This window comes from Bos grunniens, chromosome 19 (assembly GCF_055505025.1).
Source record: "Bos grunniens cultivar Pamir isolate PY7600 chromosome 19, Bosgru_T2T1.0, whole genome shotgun sequence".
In the NCBI taxonomy this organism is placed as follows: domain Eukaryota; kingdom Metazoa; phylum Chordata; class Mammalia; order Artiodactyla; family Bovidae; genus Bos; species Bos grunniens.
Window position 1 is genome coordinate 17176292 of NC_141183.1, and position 23069 is coordinate 17199360.

A 23069-nucleotide genomic window follows, 5' to 3' on the forward strand; every position below is an offset into this window, starting at 1 on the left:
AATAATCAAGATACTATACTAAATATTTTAGAAATTACACAAAGTTTCAGAAGGACGAGGCAGGTGGGCATGATGTTAAATGTTGAGAAGGCCAAAATAAGGCTTTCATATATGGTGAGAATGTAATTATTAGTGATTATTTATAATGTGCAATTTCAGAATTATATACAGTGACTATCACAGTAACTAATTTTTGGAGAAATTTATTTGGTAGTAAAATTTTTTTTTCAATATCCACTGACACAGAGATCACTTTATAAAAAAGTTAAGTGATGAAAATAAATAGAAATAAGGTGATAAATTAGAGAAGAGAGAAGGGGCAAGCACAGTCCAGAAGATTGAACACATCAAAAAGAAATACTAATTCCATGCAGTATTCTTAGAATTTGGAAAATAACCCAGTGATTTTCTTTTTTTAATCTACTAATCTGAATTACTCTAAGACTGTCTTTATTAAGTGCCAAAGAAGGGATATAAAATCTTACTGTATTATTTTTTATGTATACTAAATTAGATCGTAACTTTTGAGAATAGTAGCTGTCTTAAAATTTTTTAGCACTTAGCCCCAACTGGGAAAATTACATAATAAATGGCTTCTAGGAATCTTAAACCTTTCCTTGATAACTAAAGTCGAAAGATAAAAAGATAGTATAAGGGTAAAAATATTGAGCTTAATATGAGGAAATAGGATGATGTTCATTCTAATATATCAATAATTAATTAACCTAAAATGACATCAGTAATGACATTAATAGTTTGTGTTTTCAGATGACAGACAATATATAATATGAAATCTTGTATTGGGGAAATGTAGATGGGTACATCATGATGTCTTTTACCACTCACAATGCAATTTATAATTCACAAACTTTAGACTTTTTGTGTTTTACAGTCTGTTGCCAGAATCGGCCAAACTGGAACAAAGTCTGTCTTCTCACAGAGTGGAAACAGTCGAGAGGTAACTCCAATTCTTGTTGCACAGACACAAAGTTCTGGCCCACAAACAAGGTATTTATTTAGTCTCATTATTTGATATTGTTTAGCTTTTCTTGTTGTGAAACAGTTCTTCGGTTTAGGCAGGTTGTTTTGACTGTTCCAAGAATTCTAGAATGACTATGTAAATTTTGAATATGTTAAATTTGTAATTTCCAACTTACTGAAAAAGGAAATTTAATTTTTGAGTATTACAATGCAAATCAAGACAAGAGTTAGCTAAAATACCTTTTTATTCTAATTGCCTCGTGAGTTTGTTTAAACTAGGTATTCTTAGCACTCCTCCAAAATAATTTTCCTTTTTTTTATGTAACCTTCTCCAGTGATCAAGTACAGATAGATTATTTTCCCCTTCCCCTATTATGCATTTCTATAAGTAGCTCATAGTATGACTCTGCCGATAAATCTTCAAATGATGAATCCATTTCCACACAGAAATGGTGTTAAATAGGATTTCTTTTCCTATTCAAGGCCTCAAAAATAAATTATAGCTAATATATTAAGAGAAAGCTACAACTTTACCTCCTAAAATAGTGAACATGTACCATAAGTCTTAAAATAGGTACACATGTGCATATACCTTGACTATATAAAAGGCCTCAGTATTTCTAAAATGCCTGGCTGGTAAGTCTCATTATGAATGCCAGCTCTCGGGTAGGTGGCAATGATTGCCTAGGGCTCAGTGATAAGAAGGAGCCTGAGCCTCCTGCAGAGCACATTAATAGGCCAAATATATGTTAATCTTCAAGAATATATAAACATAATTTACTGAATTATGCATTTCATTTAAACAAATGTACTAACTGTAATACACATGAATTACATTAATTTTGCCTTCTTTGTATTACTAATTCCTTTTTATCTTCTTTTCTTAGTTGATGTATAGTTGATGTGTACCACTGTACCTTCTTTATTGCCTGTTTTAGTTTCCAACAGCAGCCCTAGCAAAGTACCACAAGCTGGGTGGCTTAAAACAACAGAAATTTATTCACTCACAGTTCTATCTGAAACCAGGGTATTGCTAGGGCCGTCACTAGGGGAGGATCCTTATCTCTTCCAGCTTCTGGTTGCCCGAGGCATTCCTTATTTTGTGGTAGGCAACTCAGTATTTCCCTGTCTCCACGTAGCCATCTTCCCTGTGTGCCTCTGTATTCAAATTTCCTTTTTCTTATTAGGACATCTGTCATATTGAATTAGTGCCCACCGTGATGACCTCATCTTAAGTTAATGACATCCACAAAGACCATATTTCCCAAAAAGTTCACATTAACAGTACTGGAGGTTAGGACTTCATCATATCCCTTTGGGAGACACAATTCAACCCATCAGATGAGATCAGATCAGTCGCTCAGTCGTGTCCGACTCTTCGCCACCCCATGAATTGCAGCATGCCAGGCCTCCCTGTCCATCACCAACTCCCGGAGTTCACTCAAACTCACGTCCATTGAGTCAGTGATGCCATCCAGCCATCTCAACCTCTGTCGTCCCCTTCTCCTCTTGCCCCCAGTCCCTCCCAGCATCAGAGTCTTTTCCAATGAGTCAACTCTTCGAATGAGGTGGCCAAAGTACTGGAGTTTCAGCTTTAGCATCATTCCTTCCAAAGAAATCCCAGGGCTGATCTCCTTCAGAATGGACTGGTTGGATCTCCTTGCAGTCCAAGGGACTCTCAGGAGTCTTCTCCAACACCACAGTTCAAAAGCATCAATTCTTCGGCGCTCAGCCTTCTTCACAGTCCAACTCTCACATCCATACATGACCACAGGAAAAACCATAGCCTTGACTAGACGAACCTTTGTTGGCAAGTAGTGTCTCTGCTTTTGAATATGCTATCTAGGTTGGTCATAACTTTTCCTTCCAAGAAGTAAGCATCTTTTAATTTCATGGCTGCAGTCACCATCTGTAGTGATTTTGGAGCCCAGAAAAATAAAGTCGGACACTGTTTCCACTGTTTCCCCATCTATTTCCCATGAAGTGATGGGACTGGATGTCATGATCTTCGTTTTCTGAATGTTGAGCTTTAAGCCAACTTTTTCACTCTCCACTTTCACTTTCATCAAGAGGCTTTTGAGTTCCTCTTCACTTTCTGCCATAAGGGTGGTGTCATCTGCATATCTGAGGTTATTGATATTTCTCCCGGCAATCTTGATTCCAGCTTGTGTTTCTTCCAGTCCAGCGTTTCTCATGATGTACTCTGCATATAAGTTAAATAAACAGGGTGACAATATACAGCCTTGACGTACTCCTTTTCCTATTTGGATCCAGTCTGTTGTTGCATGTCCAGTTCTAACTGTTGCTTCCTGACCTGCATACAGATTTCTCAAGAGGCAGATCAGGTGTTCAGGTATTCCCATCTCTTTCAGAATTTTCCACAGTTTATTGTGATCCACACAGTCACAGGCTTTGGCATAGTCAATAAAGCAGAAATAGATGTTTTTCTGGAACTCTTTTGCTTTTTCCATGATCCAGTGGATGTTGGCAATTTGATCTCTGGTTCCTCTGCCTTTTCTAAAACCAGCTTGAACATCTGGAAGTTCACGGTTCACGTATTGCTGAAGCCTGGCTTGGAGAATTTTGAGCATTACTTTACTAGCGTGTGAGATGAGTGCAATTGTGCAGTAGTCTGAGCATTCTTTGGCATTGCCTTTCTTTGGGGTTGGAATGAAAACTGACGTTTTCCAGTCCTGTGGCCACCGCTGAGTTTTCCAAATTTGCTGGCGTATTGAGTGCAGCACTTTCAGAGCATCATCTTTCAGGATTTGAAAGAGCTCCACTGGAATTCCATCACCTCCACTAGCATAGCATTGCCTTATTAACAATTACTCTTTATCCTGTCATTTTAGAGGTTGTTTTAGGGTTTATATCACATATTTTAACTTATCAAAGTCTACATTCAGGTAATACTGTACCATGTCACTTAGAGGATAAACCTTGTAATGTATATTTTTATACTCGTCTTCTCAGTCTCTATGCTGTTGTCATATATTTTACTTCTACAGAGTGATTAACATTTCCTGTAGTCTAGGTCTGTTGGTAATGAATTTTTTCAGCCTTTGTATGTTCAAAAGAAAGTTTTAATTTCACCTTTGTTTTTATTTTTGATTGATATTTTCATGGTATGGAATTCTAATTGACAGGTTTTTTTCTTTACATTGCTCTACTGTCTCCTTGTTTGCATTGTTTCTGATAAGAAACCTCTCGCCATCCTTATTTTTGTTTCTGTGTATGTAATCTGTCTCTTTTCTTTGACTCAAGATTTTTTCTTTATCACTGATATTAATCCATTTGATTATGCTCTAGTGTGTTTTCTCCTTTCTTCGGCTTCAAATTCATTGAGCTCCTTGGATCTGTTAGTTGATAGTTTTCATCAAATTTAGCTAATTTTTGGCCATTATTTCTTCAAATACTTTTACTGTCCATGTCCCCCTCTCTCATTCTACAGAATAATCCCTTGATGTGGCTGTTCGAACTTACAGGGTAATAACTTCTCAGGTATCAGTTGTTCGAGTAATATTTATTTAGCAAATATCCCACATTTAGACTATGTCTAGCTTTCTTTTTCCTTAACTTGCTATAGTTCCAAATAAGGACTAAAGATAATTGGTTTATAGATGTTTACTATTTATTGACCCAGAACTTTTATGTGGATTGTTTTATGTTTGAATGAGCAATTTAAATAGAGTGAAGTCTGTGCTTTAATTTATATCATTTTATGGTAACAAGAATAGTTCTTTAAATGAGTTTTCATAGGAGGGTGAGGAAAGGATTGATCTCATCAATTTTAGAATACAAACATGTCGAATGCATATTTTTAATAAACTTGAAATAATAGTTAATGGTCATAAACAGGTTTTTTAAATATCTACTTTTATAACTTTTTTAGTACCACACCTCAGGTATTGAGCCCCACTATCACATCTCCCCCAAATGCACTGCCTCGAAGAAGTTCGCGACTTTTTACTAGTGACAGCTCTACAACCAAGGTAATTTAAAAATTTCTGTATATCACATTTATTTAATACTTCCTCCTCTGAAACTTCTGTTCATTGATGACTCAGTCTCTAATGAATACATTAGGAGACTATTTAAAATTTTTTTAATGTTAAAATTACAAAATTACAGAGATGGAGAGATCAATAGTTACTAGGAGTTAGGACTGAGGGGAAGATATGTCTTTTATAGCATAGCACAAAGGAATTTCTTTTTGTAGTGGTAGAATAGTCCTGAATCTTTATTGTGGTAGTTGATTAAATCCATACATGTAACACAATTTCACAGAACCAAAATTTTTTAAAAGGTCCATGTAAAAACTGATGAAATCCAAGTAAGATCTATAGTTTTAATTGCTCGTATTGCAGCAATTCCAGTTTCCTGGATTTGATGGTATACTGTGGTTATGTCACATGTTTCCATTGGGAAAGATTGTGGGAAGAGTGAATGAAAATTTTTTGTTTTCTTTGCACATTTCTTTGGACAGCTGGAAAGTTGTATACCTTTGGTAAATTTTCTTCATCCATTGACAAATATTATGGACAGTCTTTAATTGTGACATATAGATCAGCAGTTTTATACCTTACAGATTTCAGTGCTCTGAGACAATTAGGTAGTTGTTGTATCTCCTTACTTTCTTATTTTTAATTAATAAATGAAAGTGATATACTTTGAATAAAGAGAAATGCTTAAAGCTAATGTACCTTAAATACTAGTCAATATGATTTATTTTCAGAATTGTTGCATTTCAAATTAAGTAACTTTGAAGACTTTTGTTTTTATAAAATTTTTTCTGAGAAAAATATAGATCAGTCAAAACCATATGTTTATTTATATCTAATACTTAAAAAAAAGGGTTAGATGTTTAAAATACATGAGTATAACAAGTATGGAATTTTCCTTCTTGTTACAGGAGAATAGCAAAAAATTAAAAATGAAGTTTCCACCTAAAATCCCAAACAGAAAAACAAAAAGTAAAACTAATAAAGGAGGAATAACTCAACCTAACATAAATGATAGCCTGGAAATCACAAAATTAGATTCTTCAATCATTTCAGAAGGAAAAATCTCTACAATTACACCTCAGATCCAGGCATTTAATCTACAGAAAGCAGCAGCAGGTCTGTTTTAAAAGCTTAAAATCTTCTTTATATTTTATTTTATTCACTGGTTTTAAGTAAGTTTATTTATGTTCATTAAATAAACATTTTTTTCTGGGTAGATGTTGGCTTTTTTTTTTCTTTTTCTTTTTTATTCATTTTATTATTTATTCATTTTTGGTTCTGGCTGTGCTGGGTCTTCATTGCTGCTGTGGGCTTTTTCTCAGGGGCTACTCTCTAGCTGTGGTGCGTGGGCTTCTCATCTCAGTGCAGTGGCATTTCTTGTTATGGAGCACAGGCTTTAGGTCTATGGGCTTCAGTAGTTGCGGCACGTGGGCTCATTTGTTGCAGCTCCCAGGCTCCAGAGCTCTGGTTCAATAGTTGTGGTGCACGGGCTTAGTCGCTCTGCGGCATGTGGGATCTTCCTGGACCAGATATTTATTGAACCTGTGTCTCCTGCATTGGCAGGCAGATTCTTTTCCACTGGGCCACCAGGGAAGCCCAGTGTTGGAAAGTTTAATGAAATATTTTTTAATTAGCCTTCCTAGAAAACCAGGCAGCTTTATTGTGTTTTTTTTTTCCTTTGTTTACTACATTATTTTCTCCCAGAAGGTTTGATGAGCCTTCTTCGTGAAATGGGAAAAGGTTATTTAGCTTTGTGTTCATACAACTGCAAAGAAGCTATTAATATCTTGAGCCACCTACCTTCTCACCACTACAATACTGGTTGGGTGCTGTGCCAAATTGGAAGGGCCTATTTCGAACTTTCAGAGTACATGCAAGTAAGTATTTAAAAAGTTACATATGCCTTTCTAGAGATAATTTAAATTTAATTAAAATTATGTTTGAGAAGGCTAGATCTAAGGGGTCAATATTTATTATGTAATGTCTTTATTTTGTCAATATTAATAACTTATCAGTTCACTTCTTTCTTGTGTTAAGGGTAATTTGAATTCTTTGGGATTACTTGAGATAGATTTGTAGAGAACCGAAGTAATTCTTACGTGGAACATTTGTACTCTACTTACTTGGATCTGAAAATATGTATTTACCATGTAATAGACATTTATAATGGAGAAGGCAATGGCAACCCACTCCAGTACTCTTGCCTGGAAAATCCCATGGACGGAGGAGCCTGGTAGGCTGCAGTCCATGGGGTCGAGTAGAGTTGGACATGACTGAGCGACTTCACTTTCACTTTTCACTTTCATGCATTGGAGAAAGAAATGGCAACCCACTCCAGTGTTCTTGCCTGGAGAATCCCAGGGACAGGGGAGCCTGGTGGGCTGCCGTCTGTGGGGTCGCACAGAGTCGGACACAACTGAAGCGACTTAGCAGCAGCAGTAGCAGACCTTTATAAAGGAGAAGGCAATGGCAACCCACTCCAGTACTCTTGCTGGAAAATCCTATGGACAGAGGAGCCTGGTAGGCTGCAGTCCATGGGGTCACGAAGAGTCGGACACAACTAAGCGACTTAGTAGTAGTAGTAGTAGTAGACCTTTATAATCAAAATTCTTTCTACTATATAGAGAGCTTACTGGGATGAATTTTTGGTACTTAGTATGTTTTATAAACTTAATACAATGAAGAAAGTTGTAAGTAATTGAGGATATAATGTTCTTATTGTAAGATTTTATCATTTTAATTTTAATCATATTTGTTGATTATCTGTTTAAATCAGGAAAGGAGAGGATGATTAACCTAAAGCCAAAGAAAATTCTAATTTATTCCCCAGTTCTACTTTCAAAGCACTTCCTCCCCCACCTCTAAACTTAAATTAGAAAAACCTTTATGATGCACGATACTGGATGCTTGGGGCTAGTGCACTGGGAAGGCCCAGAGGGATGGTATGGGGAGGGAGGAGGGTTCAGGATGGGGAACACATGTATACCTGTGGCGGATTCATTTTGATATTTGGCAAAACTAATACAATTATGTAAAGTTTTAAAATTAAAAAAAAATGTTAAAAAAAAAAGAAAATGCTCAAAAAAAAAAAAAACAACTCAACATTCAAACATGGCATTTGGTCCCATCACTTCATGGCAAATAGATGGGGAAACAATGAAAACAGTTTCAGACTTTATTTTCTTGGGCTCCAAAATCACTGCAGATGGTGACTGCAGACATGAAATTAAAAGACACTTACTCCTTGGAAGGAAAGTTATGACAAAGCTAGACAGCATGTTTAAAAGCAGACATTACTTTACCAACAAAGATCCTTCTAGTCAAAGCTACGGTTTTTCCAGTGGTCATGTATGGATGTGAGAGTTGGACTGTAAAGAAAGCTGAGCACCAAAATATTGATGCTTTTGAACTGTGGTGTTGGAGAAGACTCTTGAGAGTCCCTTGGACTGCAAGGAGATCCAACCAGTCAATCCTAAATGAAATCAACACTGAATATTGACTGGAAGGACTGATGCTGAAGCTGAAGCTCCAATACTTTAGCCATCTGTTGTGAAGAACTGACTCATTTGAAAAGACCCTGATGCTGGGAAAGATTGAAGGCAGCAGAATGGGACTACAGAGGATGAGATGGTTAGATGGCATCACTGACTCGATGGACATGGGTTTGAGCAAGTTCTAGGAGTAGGTGAGGGATAGAGAAGCCTGACGTGCTGCAGTCCATGGGGTCAGATAGAGTCAGACATGACTGAGCGACTGAACTGAACAATTGATAATGTCATTTATATTGACCATTCTAAAATTGATATCTACCACATAGATGGAAAGTGGAGGGCATAGTTTTCTGTTTCATTTATAATTCCCAGATTGCTGGTGAATGTAACATCTTTTCATAAGATTGTTGGTAGTATTGAGTAATGAAGTCAACCCTGGTGTCAGACTTCTGTATTCTAACCTCAGCTAACCCTTTACTAACTCAGTGATAGTGGGTAAGTTACCTAACTTCTGTGAGTCTCAGTTGCCTCATCTGTTAATGGGAATAATATACCATAGACCTCAGAGGGGTGTTAGAAGGACTAAATGAGATAACACAAGTAAAGAATTTATTGTAATAAAGAAACAATACTAAGTAATCTCAATGAAAAAAAAAAAAGAAAAACCTTTAAATAAAGCTTTAAGAAATATAATAGAAATTATTTAAAGTTGATAATAAGATCACTTGTTTGCCCTTTTTACATTCAGCATGTATTTGAGTGCATGTTATATCCCAGACTCTCTTCTATACTGTAATATAGCTAGACAGATAATTGCTTGCCTTCATAGAGTTTACTTTCTAGCAAGTGTGCATGTGCTAGGTTGCTTCAATCGTGTCTGACTCTTTGCAACCCTATGGACTGTAGCCTGCCAGGCTCCTCTGTCCATGGAATTCTCCAGACAAGAATACTGGAGTAGGTTGCTGTGCCCTCCTCTAGGGGATCTTTCTGATCCAGGGATTGAACCCATGTCTCTTAAATCTGCTGCATTGGCAAGCAGGTTCTTTACCACTAGTGCAACCTGGGAAGCCTCCTTTCTAGTAAGAAAAATTGTAAGCCAATAAATGTATAAGGACATATAGCAATAAGTCATATGAAGGAAAAGTGAAGCATGGTAAGGAGACTGGGGAACAGTGAAGTATGGTGCTATTTTTTTTAAAAAACATGCTCAGAGAAAGAAGATTATTATTGCTCCTTTAAGGAGCCTTGCAGAGCTCTAGGGGTGTAGTATTCTTCCAGGTGGTGAATAAATCCAGAAGATACCTATTCTTGTAATTTTGAGTAATAAAGAAAAAAGAGTTATAGACAGCCTTTTTCATTGCTGGATTGTGATTTTTTTAATTGGTACGTAGGTAGAAGTGGGATTTGGCAAGCCTTTTCAAAATTATTTGTTTCATGGGTTCTTAACATGAATTTTTTTGTTACCCCTAATCATAGAGCAGATATAGACCCAGATATTTAAAGGAAATCTTTGTTTCAACTTAGTTTTTTGTTTTGTTCCAATTTTCCTTTCTGTCTGTGGCATAATCATTTTTCAGAGGAAACAATAGATTCTGAAAAATTTTAAACCAGGTTACTAAAACCTGTACTTGACAGGTTGTTAGGTCTATTTTCTTGTAACCACTGTGTGTTTGAAAAAATGAAAAACTTATCTGTATAACTTTTAAGGATTTTCAGGGGAGTCACAAATTTAAGCTAATTCTGGATGATGTATGGCCATATCATAAGAATTCCTATTCTTATGGCCATATCTAAGCATTCCTATTTTTCTAGTTGTATGAATGCTATTTCCTTATCTTGTCATCTTCATTTCATTAAAAATAGACCTGATATTCCTTATTCTAAACTAAGTTTGACTTTCAGAATTTTTAACGAATTGATAAACTGGGGAGCTAACTGGTTTCATATAGCCCAAAGTGTCAAACTTCAGGGGAGAGAAGCACAGTTCTGGAAGCTGTGAGTGTGGCAAGGAAAAAACTTTGACATGGTAGCTGAGAAGGGACCCTAAAGTCAAGAGAGTGCTGCAGAAGAAAAAGGAATTTATATTAGGCAGGGACTGTGGTCCCTAGCAAGTACGACACTGATGGAAATATTCAGTGCTCAGTATGCCATAGGGTTGACAGCCACCCAAGCCTATTTTTCCCCTAAAGTGTTCAACTTAACCTTTTGTACGTATACATTTTGTAAATGTACAGAAATAGATTTTCTATTGCAGAGGTCACTCGTCTCTCACCTTTCCAGAGAGTTATTCTATAAAGCTGCTATAAAAACTTGGAATAATGTTTTTTGAGAATAAAATAATTGACTTCTTTTTAAATTTGTCTGGATCTTTCTTCTTTCTTTTTGGTGGAAACAATTTTTTTTTTCCCCAGAATTTATGTTCCTACCATGACTTGTGTATAAAAACTGGGTTAAGTATAAATATGATTGCATCAATATTTGACCTACCATAGAAGGTTACTCAGTTTGGCCGTGTGTTGGTGCTAATTCACATAAAATTCACGTGTAAAACAAGGCCGCATTTAGGTCCTATGAGAGTAGTGCCCAGCACTCTCCCAGTATATATGTAAATTGTATCAACTTGTTTTCCTCTTACTAATTTTTGTATTTCAGGCTGAAAGAATATTCTCAGAGGTTAGGAGAATTGAGAATTACAGAGTCGAAGGCATGGAGATCTACTCTACAACACTTTGGCATCTTCAAAAGGATGTTGCTCTTTCAGTTCTTTCAAAAGACTTAACAGATATGGATAAAAATTCACCAGAGGTAAATTAACTGAAGCACTTCGTTCATGTTTGTTTTTCTTTTCTTTTTTTTTTTTTTTGCTGCATCGGCGTGGCATGTGGGATTTTAGTTCCCCAACCAGGGATTGAACCCAGGCCCTCAATAGTAACAGTGAGGAGTCCTAACCACTGGATCACCAGGGAATTCCCTGCAACTGTTTTTTGATTGTCTTTACCAAATGGGAATGACCCAAGTCATTAATTTAGTTTCATCCATGCTTATTTTTGCATTTTTCTCTATAGGCCAAGAGAAGGAGAAATCCTAGAATATATGGTACAGATTCATAAATAGAAAAATCTTAAAGCAGATATTTCATTCAGGATTAATCAAGATTTGGTTATACTTGCTGTTGTCACTAAGAGTAGAGTTCATTAAACAGAAATAGAGATTTTAAAGTGCTCATTTTAAATTAAAATAATAATTTTAACTGTCATTTTAAGGCATAGGCAGGTTATTTACATGTTTCAGTCCTATAAGGGTTTTATTTCCTTGCATCCCAAGAATATTTAGTGGTCCCTTTGTAACACATTTAAACTTAGAATTTAAGAGTCAGTTCTCATTATTCCTGGTAGTTAGGTCTATAGTTTCCATGAACGCTAAATTGACAAATACTGAGCCATTACTCCTAGGAGAAATATACACACACATATCACACGTGGGTCCACCAATGATCACTAAAGCACTGCAAGTATTGATTTTGGTTTTACAAGTTAATTTTAGAAAATAGACAGATTTGCAAATATGGAATCCTTGAATAATGAGCTTTGACTATATCTATTAAAGCTCTTCAATTGTTGTCTTTCTGTTCTACGTAAGATCTGAGTCTTGATTTTAGTCATAGATTGCTTTTGTTAGAAAAAAATAAATCAGAATTTTAATTATGCATTTGGTTTTTGTTTCCTTTTTTTTTTTTTAAGGCCTGGTGTGCTGCAGGGAACTGTTTCAGTTTGCAGCGGGAACATGATATTGCAATTAAATTCTTCCAGAGAGCTATCCAGGTTGATCCAAATTATGCTTATGCCTATACTCTATTAGGGCACGAGTTTGTGTTAACTGAAGAATTAGACAAAGCATTAGCTTGTTTTCGAAATGCTATCAGAGTCAATCCTAGACATTATAATGCATGGTAAGTGCTAACAAAGTGCAAAGACAGTGTCTTATTAATGGGGCTGGTACCCAGTAATTTTTCTTGTGAGATTATTTCTTTGTTGTCATAAATTTGAAGAATGGTACATACTGGTTGGTAGCTTGTAACCTAAGTGGTTTTTTATGTGAAATTTATACCTTTAACAAACTCCTAACTAATGCCAATAGAATTCCAGATGCTTATATTGAACACTTTCTACTTTTTCTCCTACTAAACTTTTGCAAGTATTAATATCTGGTATTGTTACTTTGATTTGTTATTTTTTGTTAGAGCACTAAAATGGTGATGAAAATAGAGAATGGTTCTCTATCATAATTATAATAACAGTATAATTCTTCTATTATCCAATAGGTAATTTCTGCTACCTTTTGGATAATAGAAAATAAATATAGAAAACTATCCATAGTTGTTGCTCTTTGGCAGATTTATTAAGTATTAGTTCTGGTTTATTAAGTTTATCAAGAATGGTCCAGTTTAAGTAATATCTGTTTTACTTTTTTATACTTGTGCGTAAGTAGATGAATAGGAACGTTAATCTATTAATGATTGGGTTAATCATAGCAGTTTCTAAATCTGAAGCACTAGATTACTGAAATATATTTTTTGATTTGTATATGTGTTTTTTAATGAATTTTATCTCATTTCTAAGTAGTTACATTGCCTGAAAGATGGCCTGATGAGTACTAGCTTCTGTTGACCAGTTAAACAGTCAGGCTTGCCAACATTCACATAAAATTCTCTGTGATATTTTCAGAGCTCAGTTCTTAATAGGACTTGAGTTGTTTCTTAAATGTGTAGTTATCTGTTCTGCCATATTTCAGTAGTTGCATTCTTAACAAAATTTACTGTATCAAAATTGTTATAAAAATAATTGTTGCATTTAGAGAAAAGGAGGTATATTCAGACTAGCAAGCTTTTACTGGGAAGACTTTCAATATTGAGTTATTCAGGTAACTAAGTATTTAACTAAACTAAGCAAATTTATTTTTCCAACTCCAAGGTGAGTAGTCTTTCTTTAGTTATCTCCATTTTCACTATTATTAGCACAGAACTTTTCATACCTTTTCTTGATCTCTAACATAATTATAATAATCATTTGTTGATTATTCCCCTTCATTATTACCTAGTTTCACCAAGAGGGATCCTTAATGTAAATCAGTCACAGTGTATTTGATGTTTTGAAAATTCAGGGAACATTCCTGTATATCATCTTGATACACTGTTGCATAGTCTTTAAAATGTGTAATTTTGATATCTATGTGAAGCCTTTAAAAATTATAATTTTGAAGTCTATAAGTTTTGAAAGCTATAGGAGCATATTTTTCATACAGTGAGTGGGGAGAGGGTAAGCAGACCATTAACTATGCATACTTTAATCATAGTATAAAATATATATGTATTTGGACAAATAATATGGGAGTAGCATTATTAGGAATTTAGGGTCTAGAATCATCGAGGGAGGATCTGAATAGAATACTTGTGTGTGTGTTTAGTCACTGAGTCATGTCTGACTTTTCACTACCCTGTGGACTGTATGTAGCCCACCAAGCTCCTCTGTCCATGAGTTTTCCAGACAAAAATACAGGAGTGAATTGCCATTTCCTCCTCCAAGGGATCTTCCCAACCCAGGGACCAACCCTAGGTTTCTTGGAGCTCTTGTATTGCAGGCTGATTCTTTACCCACCCTTCAGTTCAGTTCAGTTCAGTTGCTCAGTCGTGTCCAACTCTGCAACCCCATGAATTGCAGCACACCAGGCCTCCCTGTCCATCACCAACTCCCAGAGTTTACTCAAACTCATGTCCATCGAGTAGGTGATGCCATCCAGCCATCTCATCCTCTGTCGTCCCCTTCTCCTCTTGCCCCCAATCCCTCCCAGCATCAGAGTCTTTTCCAGTGAGTCAACTCTTCGCATGAGATGGCCAAAGTATTAGAGTTTCAGCTTTAGCATCAGTCCTTGAACACCCAGGACTGATCTCCTTTAGAATGGACTGGTTTTATTTTAAAATGTGATTGATAGCAATACCTATCTCCTTGGTTCCATCTAGGATTAAATAAGGTAAATCAAAGAATTTAATAAAATTATCAGCAGACACATGATAATCGCTCAGTAAAAATTAGCTATTAAATCTAGATTGTAGTGGTAGGTCTAAGGATGTGGTTTCTTTTTTTCTAGTTGTTATAGTTTTATTTGATTGATTCTTTGATTGACTGGATTGTTTTTACTTATAAAAATGACTTGTCTAAAACACTTGGGCAGTTTTTTATCATGTTAGATTTTGCCTACCCTAAGACCATCAGTATTTTTCTACTGGTTTATTAAAATGCCACATTCCATACATATCCTTTTATTAGCTAAACTAAATTAGCATTTCACATCCTTAAAATTGTATTTTATTTTAAACTCTCAGGTATGGTTTAGGAATGATTTATTACAAGCAAGAAAAATTCAGCCTTGCAGAAATGCATTTCCAGAAAGCACTTGACATCAACCCTCAAAGTTCAGTTTTGCTTTGCCACATTGGAGTAGTAAGTAGCTTTCTAAGTATTGTTCGGTTGATCCCTTTTGGAGTGTTTGTTATTGGCTTAATTGCTGTAATGAAAATTAGGGGGTTTTGTTATTGTTATTCTTGAAACAATATCCTGGATTCTTTTACAGCCAAAAATATCGCCTTTTTGCTTGGCATAAAGAGAAATCATGGAGTACCCTCATTCCTTGGGCAAGTTACTTAATTTCTCTGAGCTTCTATTTTGTGAATGACAAATAATGCCATCTTGCCTACCTCATAGGGTTATTATAACACTAATATGAGATACTTGATATTTTTGAAAGCAGTTTTCCATGTTAATATTTAGCTCCTAAATTAAGTAACTAATAATTTAAGGCAAATGATTCCTTGTATTTTAGCCTCTGAGTGGTATAGATATGTCAGAACTAATTAAAATTCTTATAAAGTGGTGAGAATGGTCAATTTTATGTTTATATTTTTCTTACTGTATGTGATAATAAGTTGTACTTTGATAGGATAAGAGAACGAGTATGTTTGTTTTTTAAAATCTCATTTACTAATTTCTCTGAAAGCTTGGAACATTTTTTTTAAGTTCTTGTTCTTGTCCTTTCACCATTCTTCCCTCTCCCACTTTCCCTCCCTCTTTTCTTTCTCTTTGCAAGTTTGACCTTTGTGGGAACAAACATACAGTATAAGAAAAATTATGTGAGTTTGGAATTTCACTATTCATTTTGGGGGCAGAGTTCTAGCTCTTTATAATGATTTTCTTAAGAATTGACATGGTAACTTTTACAGTTAGATACGGTACAAAAATATAGGGGAAATACATCAAAGAATTTTTTTCTGTCACTTTACTTAAACCAAACTTGAGTATCTCTTGCTACCTTTTAGTGAAGTTGAACGTTTTTAAAGCAGGCTTTCTTAAAGGCCATAGTCCAGCATTGTGTAATCTGTGGGTTCTAAGACCTGGAAAGATTACTTCTCGGCTATAGTCTCCCTGTTTTTTTTGTTTTTTTTTTTTAGTATAGTTGATTTACAGTGTTGAGTTTCAGCAAGGTGATTCAGTTATGTATACATATATATTCATTTTCAGATTTCTTTCCCATTATAGGTTATTATGAGATATTGAATATAGTTCCTTGTGCTATATAGTAGGTCCTTGTTGTTCATGTATTTTGTATATAGTCATCTGTGTCTGTTAATCCTAAATTCCTAATTTATCCCTCCTTCAACCCCCTTTCCCCTTTTGTAACCGTCAGGTTTTTTTCTATGTCTCTGAGCCTGTTCAAATTTATTTTTAATATATAATTTATCTAAGAATGAACATAGCAATATGAGTACACATGAATTAATAATGAGACTTGATTGGGTTTGCTTTTGTTTTTGTTTTTTTTTTTAAGTTATTTGAAATAAATTACTTACTACCTAGAATTACAGATCAATGGTTTTCAGATATGTAAAGCAGAAGAATTATTTTTAAAACAAATTCCTAAAATAGGTAAAAGTGTAATTGTTCTGAGTAAAACAAAGTTGGTAAGTTTCAGAGGCAGAGCTCCTAGGGGTTCTTGAAAAATTCTGAGAAGTCTAATATTTAGAGGACCATAATAAGTCTGTTAAAATGTATTATCTAACAAAAGAGCACAGATTTTCTTGTGAAGAAAGACTAAGGTTTTTCTTGTCTTTTAGGCTTAAAGGTAACCAAATATCTACTCTAAAGATAGAATCTGATTATCATTATGGAGAGTAATGGTGAATTGGGAGCTGTGTTGTTTTTGAGTCACACTATTTGGTTTTTACCTTTCCTCATAAATATCAAAAGGAAACATTAATAGAATCTTTATTTCTTGTAGGTTCAGCATGCACTGAAAAAATCTGAGAAGGCTTTGGATACCCTAAACAAAGCCATTGTTATTGATCCTAAGAACCCTCTATGCAAATTTCACAGAGCCTCAGTTTTATTTGCAAATGAAAAATATAAGGTAAGATATATATGTGTGTGTGTGTGTGTGTGTGTGTGTGTGTGTGCGCGCGCGCGTGTATCTTAACAGTCCTCAACATAGTACTATTTAAGTTTTGCCACTTTTTAAATAAACTAAAAGTTATTTATACTTGAATTTTTGTCTTAAATAGTTTATTTCCCCATTTTTAAAAGCTATTTCTTTTTTGCCTATATTTCTTCATGAAATACAAGAAGGATGGGTGTGTATATATTTAGGAATAAAAGTTTATCCTTTAAAAAGATTTCCTATAGGGAAAGGCAGTTACCTTAAATGTAAAACCTAAACCATTGTATTAGGACCAAAATATATGAACAGAATAAATGAATATATGTGCATTATTCAATAAGTATTTATTTGAATGCCTATTATTAATATATGTCAGACACTAGGAATATAGTGGCAAATGAAGCAACCATATTTTCTGCCTTTGAATAGCTTACCATCTAGTACTCCCTTAGAGGGAGAGTTAGTCACTCAATCATGTCCAACTCTTTGTGACCCCATGGAGTCTTGCTCTGATTTTCTTTATGAAGAAGTGGATGTCTAATCTTACTGTTCTGCCTTTTACAACGTCCTTTAAATCTAATAAACATTTAACAATTTTTAACTCGCTCTTTGAAGCTTACTATAATTATAATTCAGCATTTGTTTTCCTGTCTTGGCTTCATTGTACAAAAATTTTTAAAGTTTTTATTTAATCTGATATATGGTCAGGTTCTTCAGTTGAAGGATTTTATTTATTAATCTTAAAGGCATAAGCAATCTCATCTAAGAGGAATGCCATGTAAATCAAGCCTATACTTGCTTCAAGAAACCCATGTTCTAATCTGACCCATTGTCCAGGCCAGAATGGTTAAAATCATTTTTGAGTACCAGCTTGGGGCTCAGCCAGATTATCAGGTTTACTTTGATGCATGATTAGGTGTAGGTTAGAAAGAGGGCATAAGAAAAGTTACTGACTGCTTCTGCAATGTCCTGCCTCCGAAATGAAAATCAAACTGTTAGAGGGCCACGTCAATCTCTTTGTGGCAAAAATCATTACTAGACACAACCCTGTCTAATGTACAGTATTGGTATGTAGTTGTTTAAGTCTTCTAGGGCAAAAAAGAGAGCTCTTCTGCTATGTTGGATACTATACTGTGTCTGTGTTAGAAACTGTTTCTCAGAGTTTCCAAGTAGATTATGTGGGGGGAGGGAGGTACAGCATAAATGTATGAAATTTTGATAACAATTGTAACCCACAGTCATCAGATCAGATCAGATCAGTCGCTCAGTTGTGTCCGACTCTGTGACCCCATGAATCACAGCACGCCAGGCCTCCCTGTCCATCACCAACTCCCGGAGTTCACTGAGACTCAACGTCCATCGAGTTAGTGATGCCATCCAGCCATCTCATCCTCTGTCGTCCCCTTCTCCTCTTGCCCCCAATCCCTCCCAGCATCAGAGTCTTTTCCAATGAGTCAACTCTTCGCATGAGGTGGCCAGAGTACTGGAGTTTCAGCTTTAGCATCATTCCTTCCAAAGAAATCCCAGGGCTGATCTCCTTCAGAATGGACTGGTTGGATCTCCTTGCAGTCCAAGGGACTCTCAAGAGTCTTCTCCAACACCACAGTTCAAAAGCATCAATTCTTCGGCGCTCAGCCTTCTTCACAGTCCAACTCTCAACATCCATACATGACCACAGGAAAAACCATAGCCTTGACTAGACGAACCTTTGTTGGCAAATAATGTCTCTGCTTTTGAATATGCTATCTAGGTCATAACTTTCCTTCCAAGGAGTAAGCGTCTTTTAATTTCATGGCTGCAGTCACCATCTGTAGTGATTTTGGAGCCCAGAAATATAAAGTCTGACACTGTTTCCCCATCTAATTCCCATGAAGTGATGGGACTGGATGTCATGATCTTCGTTTTCTGAATGTTGAGCTTTAAGCCAACTTTTTCACTCTCCACTTTCACTTTCATCAAGAGGCTTTTGAGTTCCTCTTCACTTTCTGCCATAAGGGTGGTGTCATCTGCATATCTGAGGTTATTGATATTTCTCCCGGCAATCTTGATTCCAGCTTGTGTTTCTTCCAGTCCAGCGTTTCTCATGATGTACTCTGCATATAAGTTAAATAAACAGGGTGACAATATACAGCCTTGACGTACTCCTTTTCCTATTTGGATCCAGTCTGTTGTTGCATGTCCAGTTCTAACTGTTGCTTCCTGACCTGCATACAAATTTCTCAAGAGGCAGATCAGGTGGTCTGGTATTCCCATCTCTTTCAGAATTTTCCACAGTTTATTGTGATCCACACAGTCACAGGCTTTGGCATAGTCAATAAAGCAGAAATAGATGTTTTTCCGGAACTCTCGCTTTTTCCATGATCCAGCAGATGTTGGCAATTTGATCTCTGGTTCTTCTTCCTTTTCTAAAACCAGCTTGAACATCAGGAAGTTCACAGTTCACATATTGCTGAAGCCTGGCTTGGAGAATTTTGAGCATTACTTTACTAGCGTGTGAGATGAGTGCAATTGTGCAGTAGTTTGAGCATTCTTTGGCATTGCCTTTCTTTGGGGTTGGAATGAAAACTGACCTTTTCCAGTCCTGTGGCCACTGCTGAGTTTTCCAAATTTGCCGGCATATTGAGTGCAGCACTTTCACAGCATCATCTTTCAGGATTTGGAATAGCTCAACTGGAATTCTATCACCTCCACTAGCTTTGTTCGTAGTGATGCTTTCATAGAAAATATATTAGTTCTAAACTGTTGTGGTGTAGCAGTATAGATGTTTGGGGTACAACATCTTGATTAAAATACATTCAAAGCAGTGATTCTAAAGTGTAGTCTGGGCACTTCTGGGGAGTTACCAAAAATCTTTCCAGAAAGTCCACAGGTGAGAACTATTTTCGTAATAATATTTAGATGTTATTTGCCTTTTTCACTTTCATTTTGTCACCAGTGTACAGTGGGGTGTTCTAAAAGCTACTTGACGTGACATCATAACAGATTGAATGCAAAAGCTATCTTCTCTTAACCAGAGATTTGCAAAAACTTTAAGCAATGTCATTCTTCTCACTGACTTTTTATTGTTCTGATTAGAAAAATATTATGTTAGTTGACATAACTAGGCCAAATTCCTAACAAATGGATTGCTGAATCGTTGTTTACATGTAGTTTTTAACTTAATAGATAATGTTAAGTTGTCCTCACACAGAGTTTGCATCAATTTGCAGTTCTGCCCTCAGTGATGAGAATACCTGTCTTTCCTCCCTCATGGTAACTTTATGTAATATCAAACTCTTAATTTTTATCTGTTTACTAGGTGAAAAATTGACAATTTCTCATTTGGGGAGCTGTTTTTTATTTTGAATCATCAGATCTTTCTTTTAAATAAACATACAATTTTCCTATCTGTCTTCTCAGTCTCCTGAACCCCTTTAGCAGTAGTCAGAAGATTACTGGACAAACTTAGCAGTAGTCAGAAGATTACTGGATAATCATTAACTCAATTCTAGGTTCTTCATTATTAGTTAAAATGGCAGGTTGGTATTCAAAGCTAGTGCTTGTGTCAGGGAGAAGGTGTATTAACAGAACTTCAGAAGTGTTCTGCAACTTAGTTTTTAAAACATCTTTATACACAATGTGATTGAATTTAGCTGTTTTAAATAAAATTGTGACAAAAGCTAGGGTTATCACCTCCATATTTCACAAAGAATTGTGTATGTTTTCAGTGAATTTGAGTGAATTCCTGACATTTCTTAGTTCTTGTTGTAATAGTATTTTTCTTGCATTTTCACAGGGATTATTGAAGCAAGGTAGTACTTTGATTAAGATCTAATAAGCTTTAGTTAAGATGATTTGAGAAATTAAATAAAATCACTTGCTTAGTCAAAACTGTAAAAATTTTGCTACTGTATTTTTCTTTGCTTTTTTCAGTCTGCTTTACAAGAACTTGAAGAATTGAAACAAATTGTTCCCAAAGAATCCCTCGTTTACTTCTTAATAGGAAAGGTAAAGATTGGGGCCCTGGTTCTAAACTCTATCATAACAGATACTAACTTTTGAAAAATAAATATGTTGTATTGTGCACCATCTATTGAGCAAATTCAGCTAGATCTCTGAACTATATACTCTGGAAATAAATCATGGATTTAGTTTTTATTAACATTTAAGAAGGTGATAGATATCCTAATGAAGAAGCAAGAGCACACACCCTGTAATCTTTCTGTAGTTTTGGAAGTATATCAGCACTTGCAGCCCAGTGACTGATAATGAGTTCATGACTGAGACTACCTCAAGGAAAACCGTTAACTTCCAGTTATCAATAAAATACACAAACATCTCCCAAAAGAAGAAAAATAATACCACGGTGTTGTCTTAGTTCAAAAAAATAGCTTGCAGAATTTCTGAGGCAGGACTAGTCAGGACTTTACACACTGGGTCCCCAGAAGCCAATTGGTTAAAGTAAGTGAGGATGGTGGACACTGGTGAGAGTTGCTTTGTATGTATGGTTACCACACGCTCAGTTGTGTCTGACTCTTTGTGACCTTTGGACTGTAGCTAGCCAGGCTTCTCTGTCCATGGGATTTTTCAGACAAGAGTACTGGAGTGGGTTGCCATTTCCTCCTCCAGGGGAATCTTCTCGACCCAGGGATCGAACCCATGTCTCCTGTGACTTCTACATTGCAGGTGGATTCTTTACCACTGAGCCATCAGGGGACAGTTGCTATAACTCCATTTAAAATCAGTGTAAATGAGTACTAATTAAGCAATTTATAGTCCACTGTCATTGTTCCAAACAGAGTGAGATGTGTTGGAAGCTCACTACCTGAGAGATACAGGCAAGGGATTCTGAAAATAATACCTGAATATATTAAAAGGAACTCAAAAGTTGGTATGAATTCTTCTATAGGATGAAAATGTCCTGTTCTTCAGAATGAACTTACAACATACCAATCAGGAACCCAATTTAAATTTAAAATGTTTAGGATTTTATAGATGAAGCTTACAACTTAATGAAAAATGTAGTGCTGCTGTTTATTTTTAGGTTTACAAGAAGTTAGGTCAAACGCACCTCGCCCTGATGAATTTCTCTTGGGCTATGGATTTAGATCCTAAAGGAGCCAATAACCAGATTAAAGAGGCAATTGATAAACGCTACCTTCCAGATGATGAGGAGCCAATAACCCAAGAAGAACAGATCAGTGAGTATCATCCATGTGACTTAGGTCTATATGTGATTATTCAAACCAGAAAGCTAGTGAAACACCGTATCAGAGGAAACAGATACTTCTTTATGGCACAGAATAAAGTGGAAAATTTTTTGAATATTCAGAAAGCTGCCTTTTGCATAAGAATTTTATTTCTAAACAATAGATTTTTTACACCAAATGAAATTTTAGGGAAATTGAACAGGGTAATAAAACAACAGTGTGCATATGGAGCCAGGTAACTAGTTTCAGTTCTGGATCTAGTTTGCTGTGTGATTTTCACAAATCCATTGCTAATTTTTACCTGAGCTTCAACCTATGTAACTAATGCCTGGCTTACCTGCTTCCTAGGAATGTGGTCGGGGGAGAAAAGATGGTAGGTGTGACTATGTTGAAAACATTGGAAGTGCTAAGTGAATGAATAATAAATTTGTGAACATTTTAAAGTATTGACAGATCTGTAGTAGTGGCTGTTCAAATTCTGTGTAACTCTCACATATCTAAAATCTAAATATTGTACATCTGAAACTAACATAATATTGTAAGTCAGCTATACATCAGTTGATTAAAAGGCAGATAAATATAAATTGAGAGACCTCTGATAAGATAAACTAAGATGCCTTTGTTCCAGAAATATATTTTATATTTTTGTGAACTAATAGGGACTATCCCCAAAGTGAAGTCAACAGTTGGGTGGAGTGTCAGTCTTTTTTAATGTCTTAGAGAATAGTTCTAATTCTTAGGTTGAGTGTGTGCTAAATTGCTTCAGTCGTGTCCAACTCTTTGCGACACTATGGACTGTAGCCCACCAGGCTCCCCTGTCCGTGGGATCCTCCAGGTAAGAATACTGGAGTGGATTGCCGTGCCCTCCTCCAGGGGATCTTCCTGACTCAGAGACCAAAGACACATCTCTTAAGTCTCCC

The 23069-nt window shown here is 35.8% G+C and overlaps 1 protein-coding gene across 10 annotated transcripts in view; it reads left to right on the forward strand.

Annotated features, from left to right (window-relative positions):
- Positions 1–23069, forward strand: part of CDC27 (cell division cycle 27) — a 57771-nt gene that overhangs the window by 31364 nt on the left and 3338 nt on the right. For 2 of the 10 annotated variants that reach the window (XM_086357139.1, XM_086357130.1), the window contains exons 9-18: positions 875–1008; positions 4874–4973; positions 5894–6101; positions 6690–6862; positions 11129–11281; positions 12217–12425; positions 14856–14973; positions 16805–16933; positions 20873–20947; positions 21984–22140. In XM_086357139.1, the coding sequence (XP_086213265.1) occupies positions 5915–6101; positions 6690–6862; positions 11129–11281; positions 12217–12425; positions 14856–14973; positions 16805–16933; positions 20873–20947; positions 21984–22140 (1201 nt within the window). In that variant the 5' untranslated portion in view covers positions 875–1008; positions 4874–4973; positions 5894–5914. The remainder of the gene's footprint in view (positions 1–874; positions 1009–4873; positions 4974–5893; positions 6102–6689; positions 6863–11128; positions 11282–12216; positions 12426–14855; positions 14974–16804; positions 16934–20872; positions 20948–21983; positions 22141–23069) is intronic. The other 8 variants (XM_086357138.1, XM_086357132.1, XM_086357140.1 and 5 more) reach the window with 6 other exon arrangements.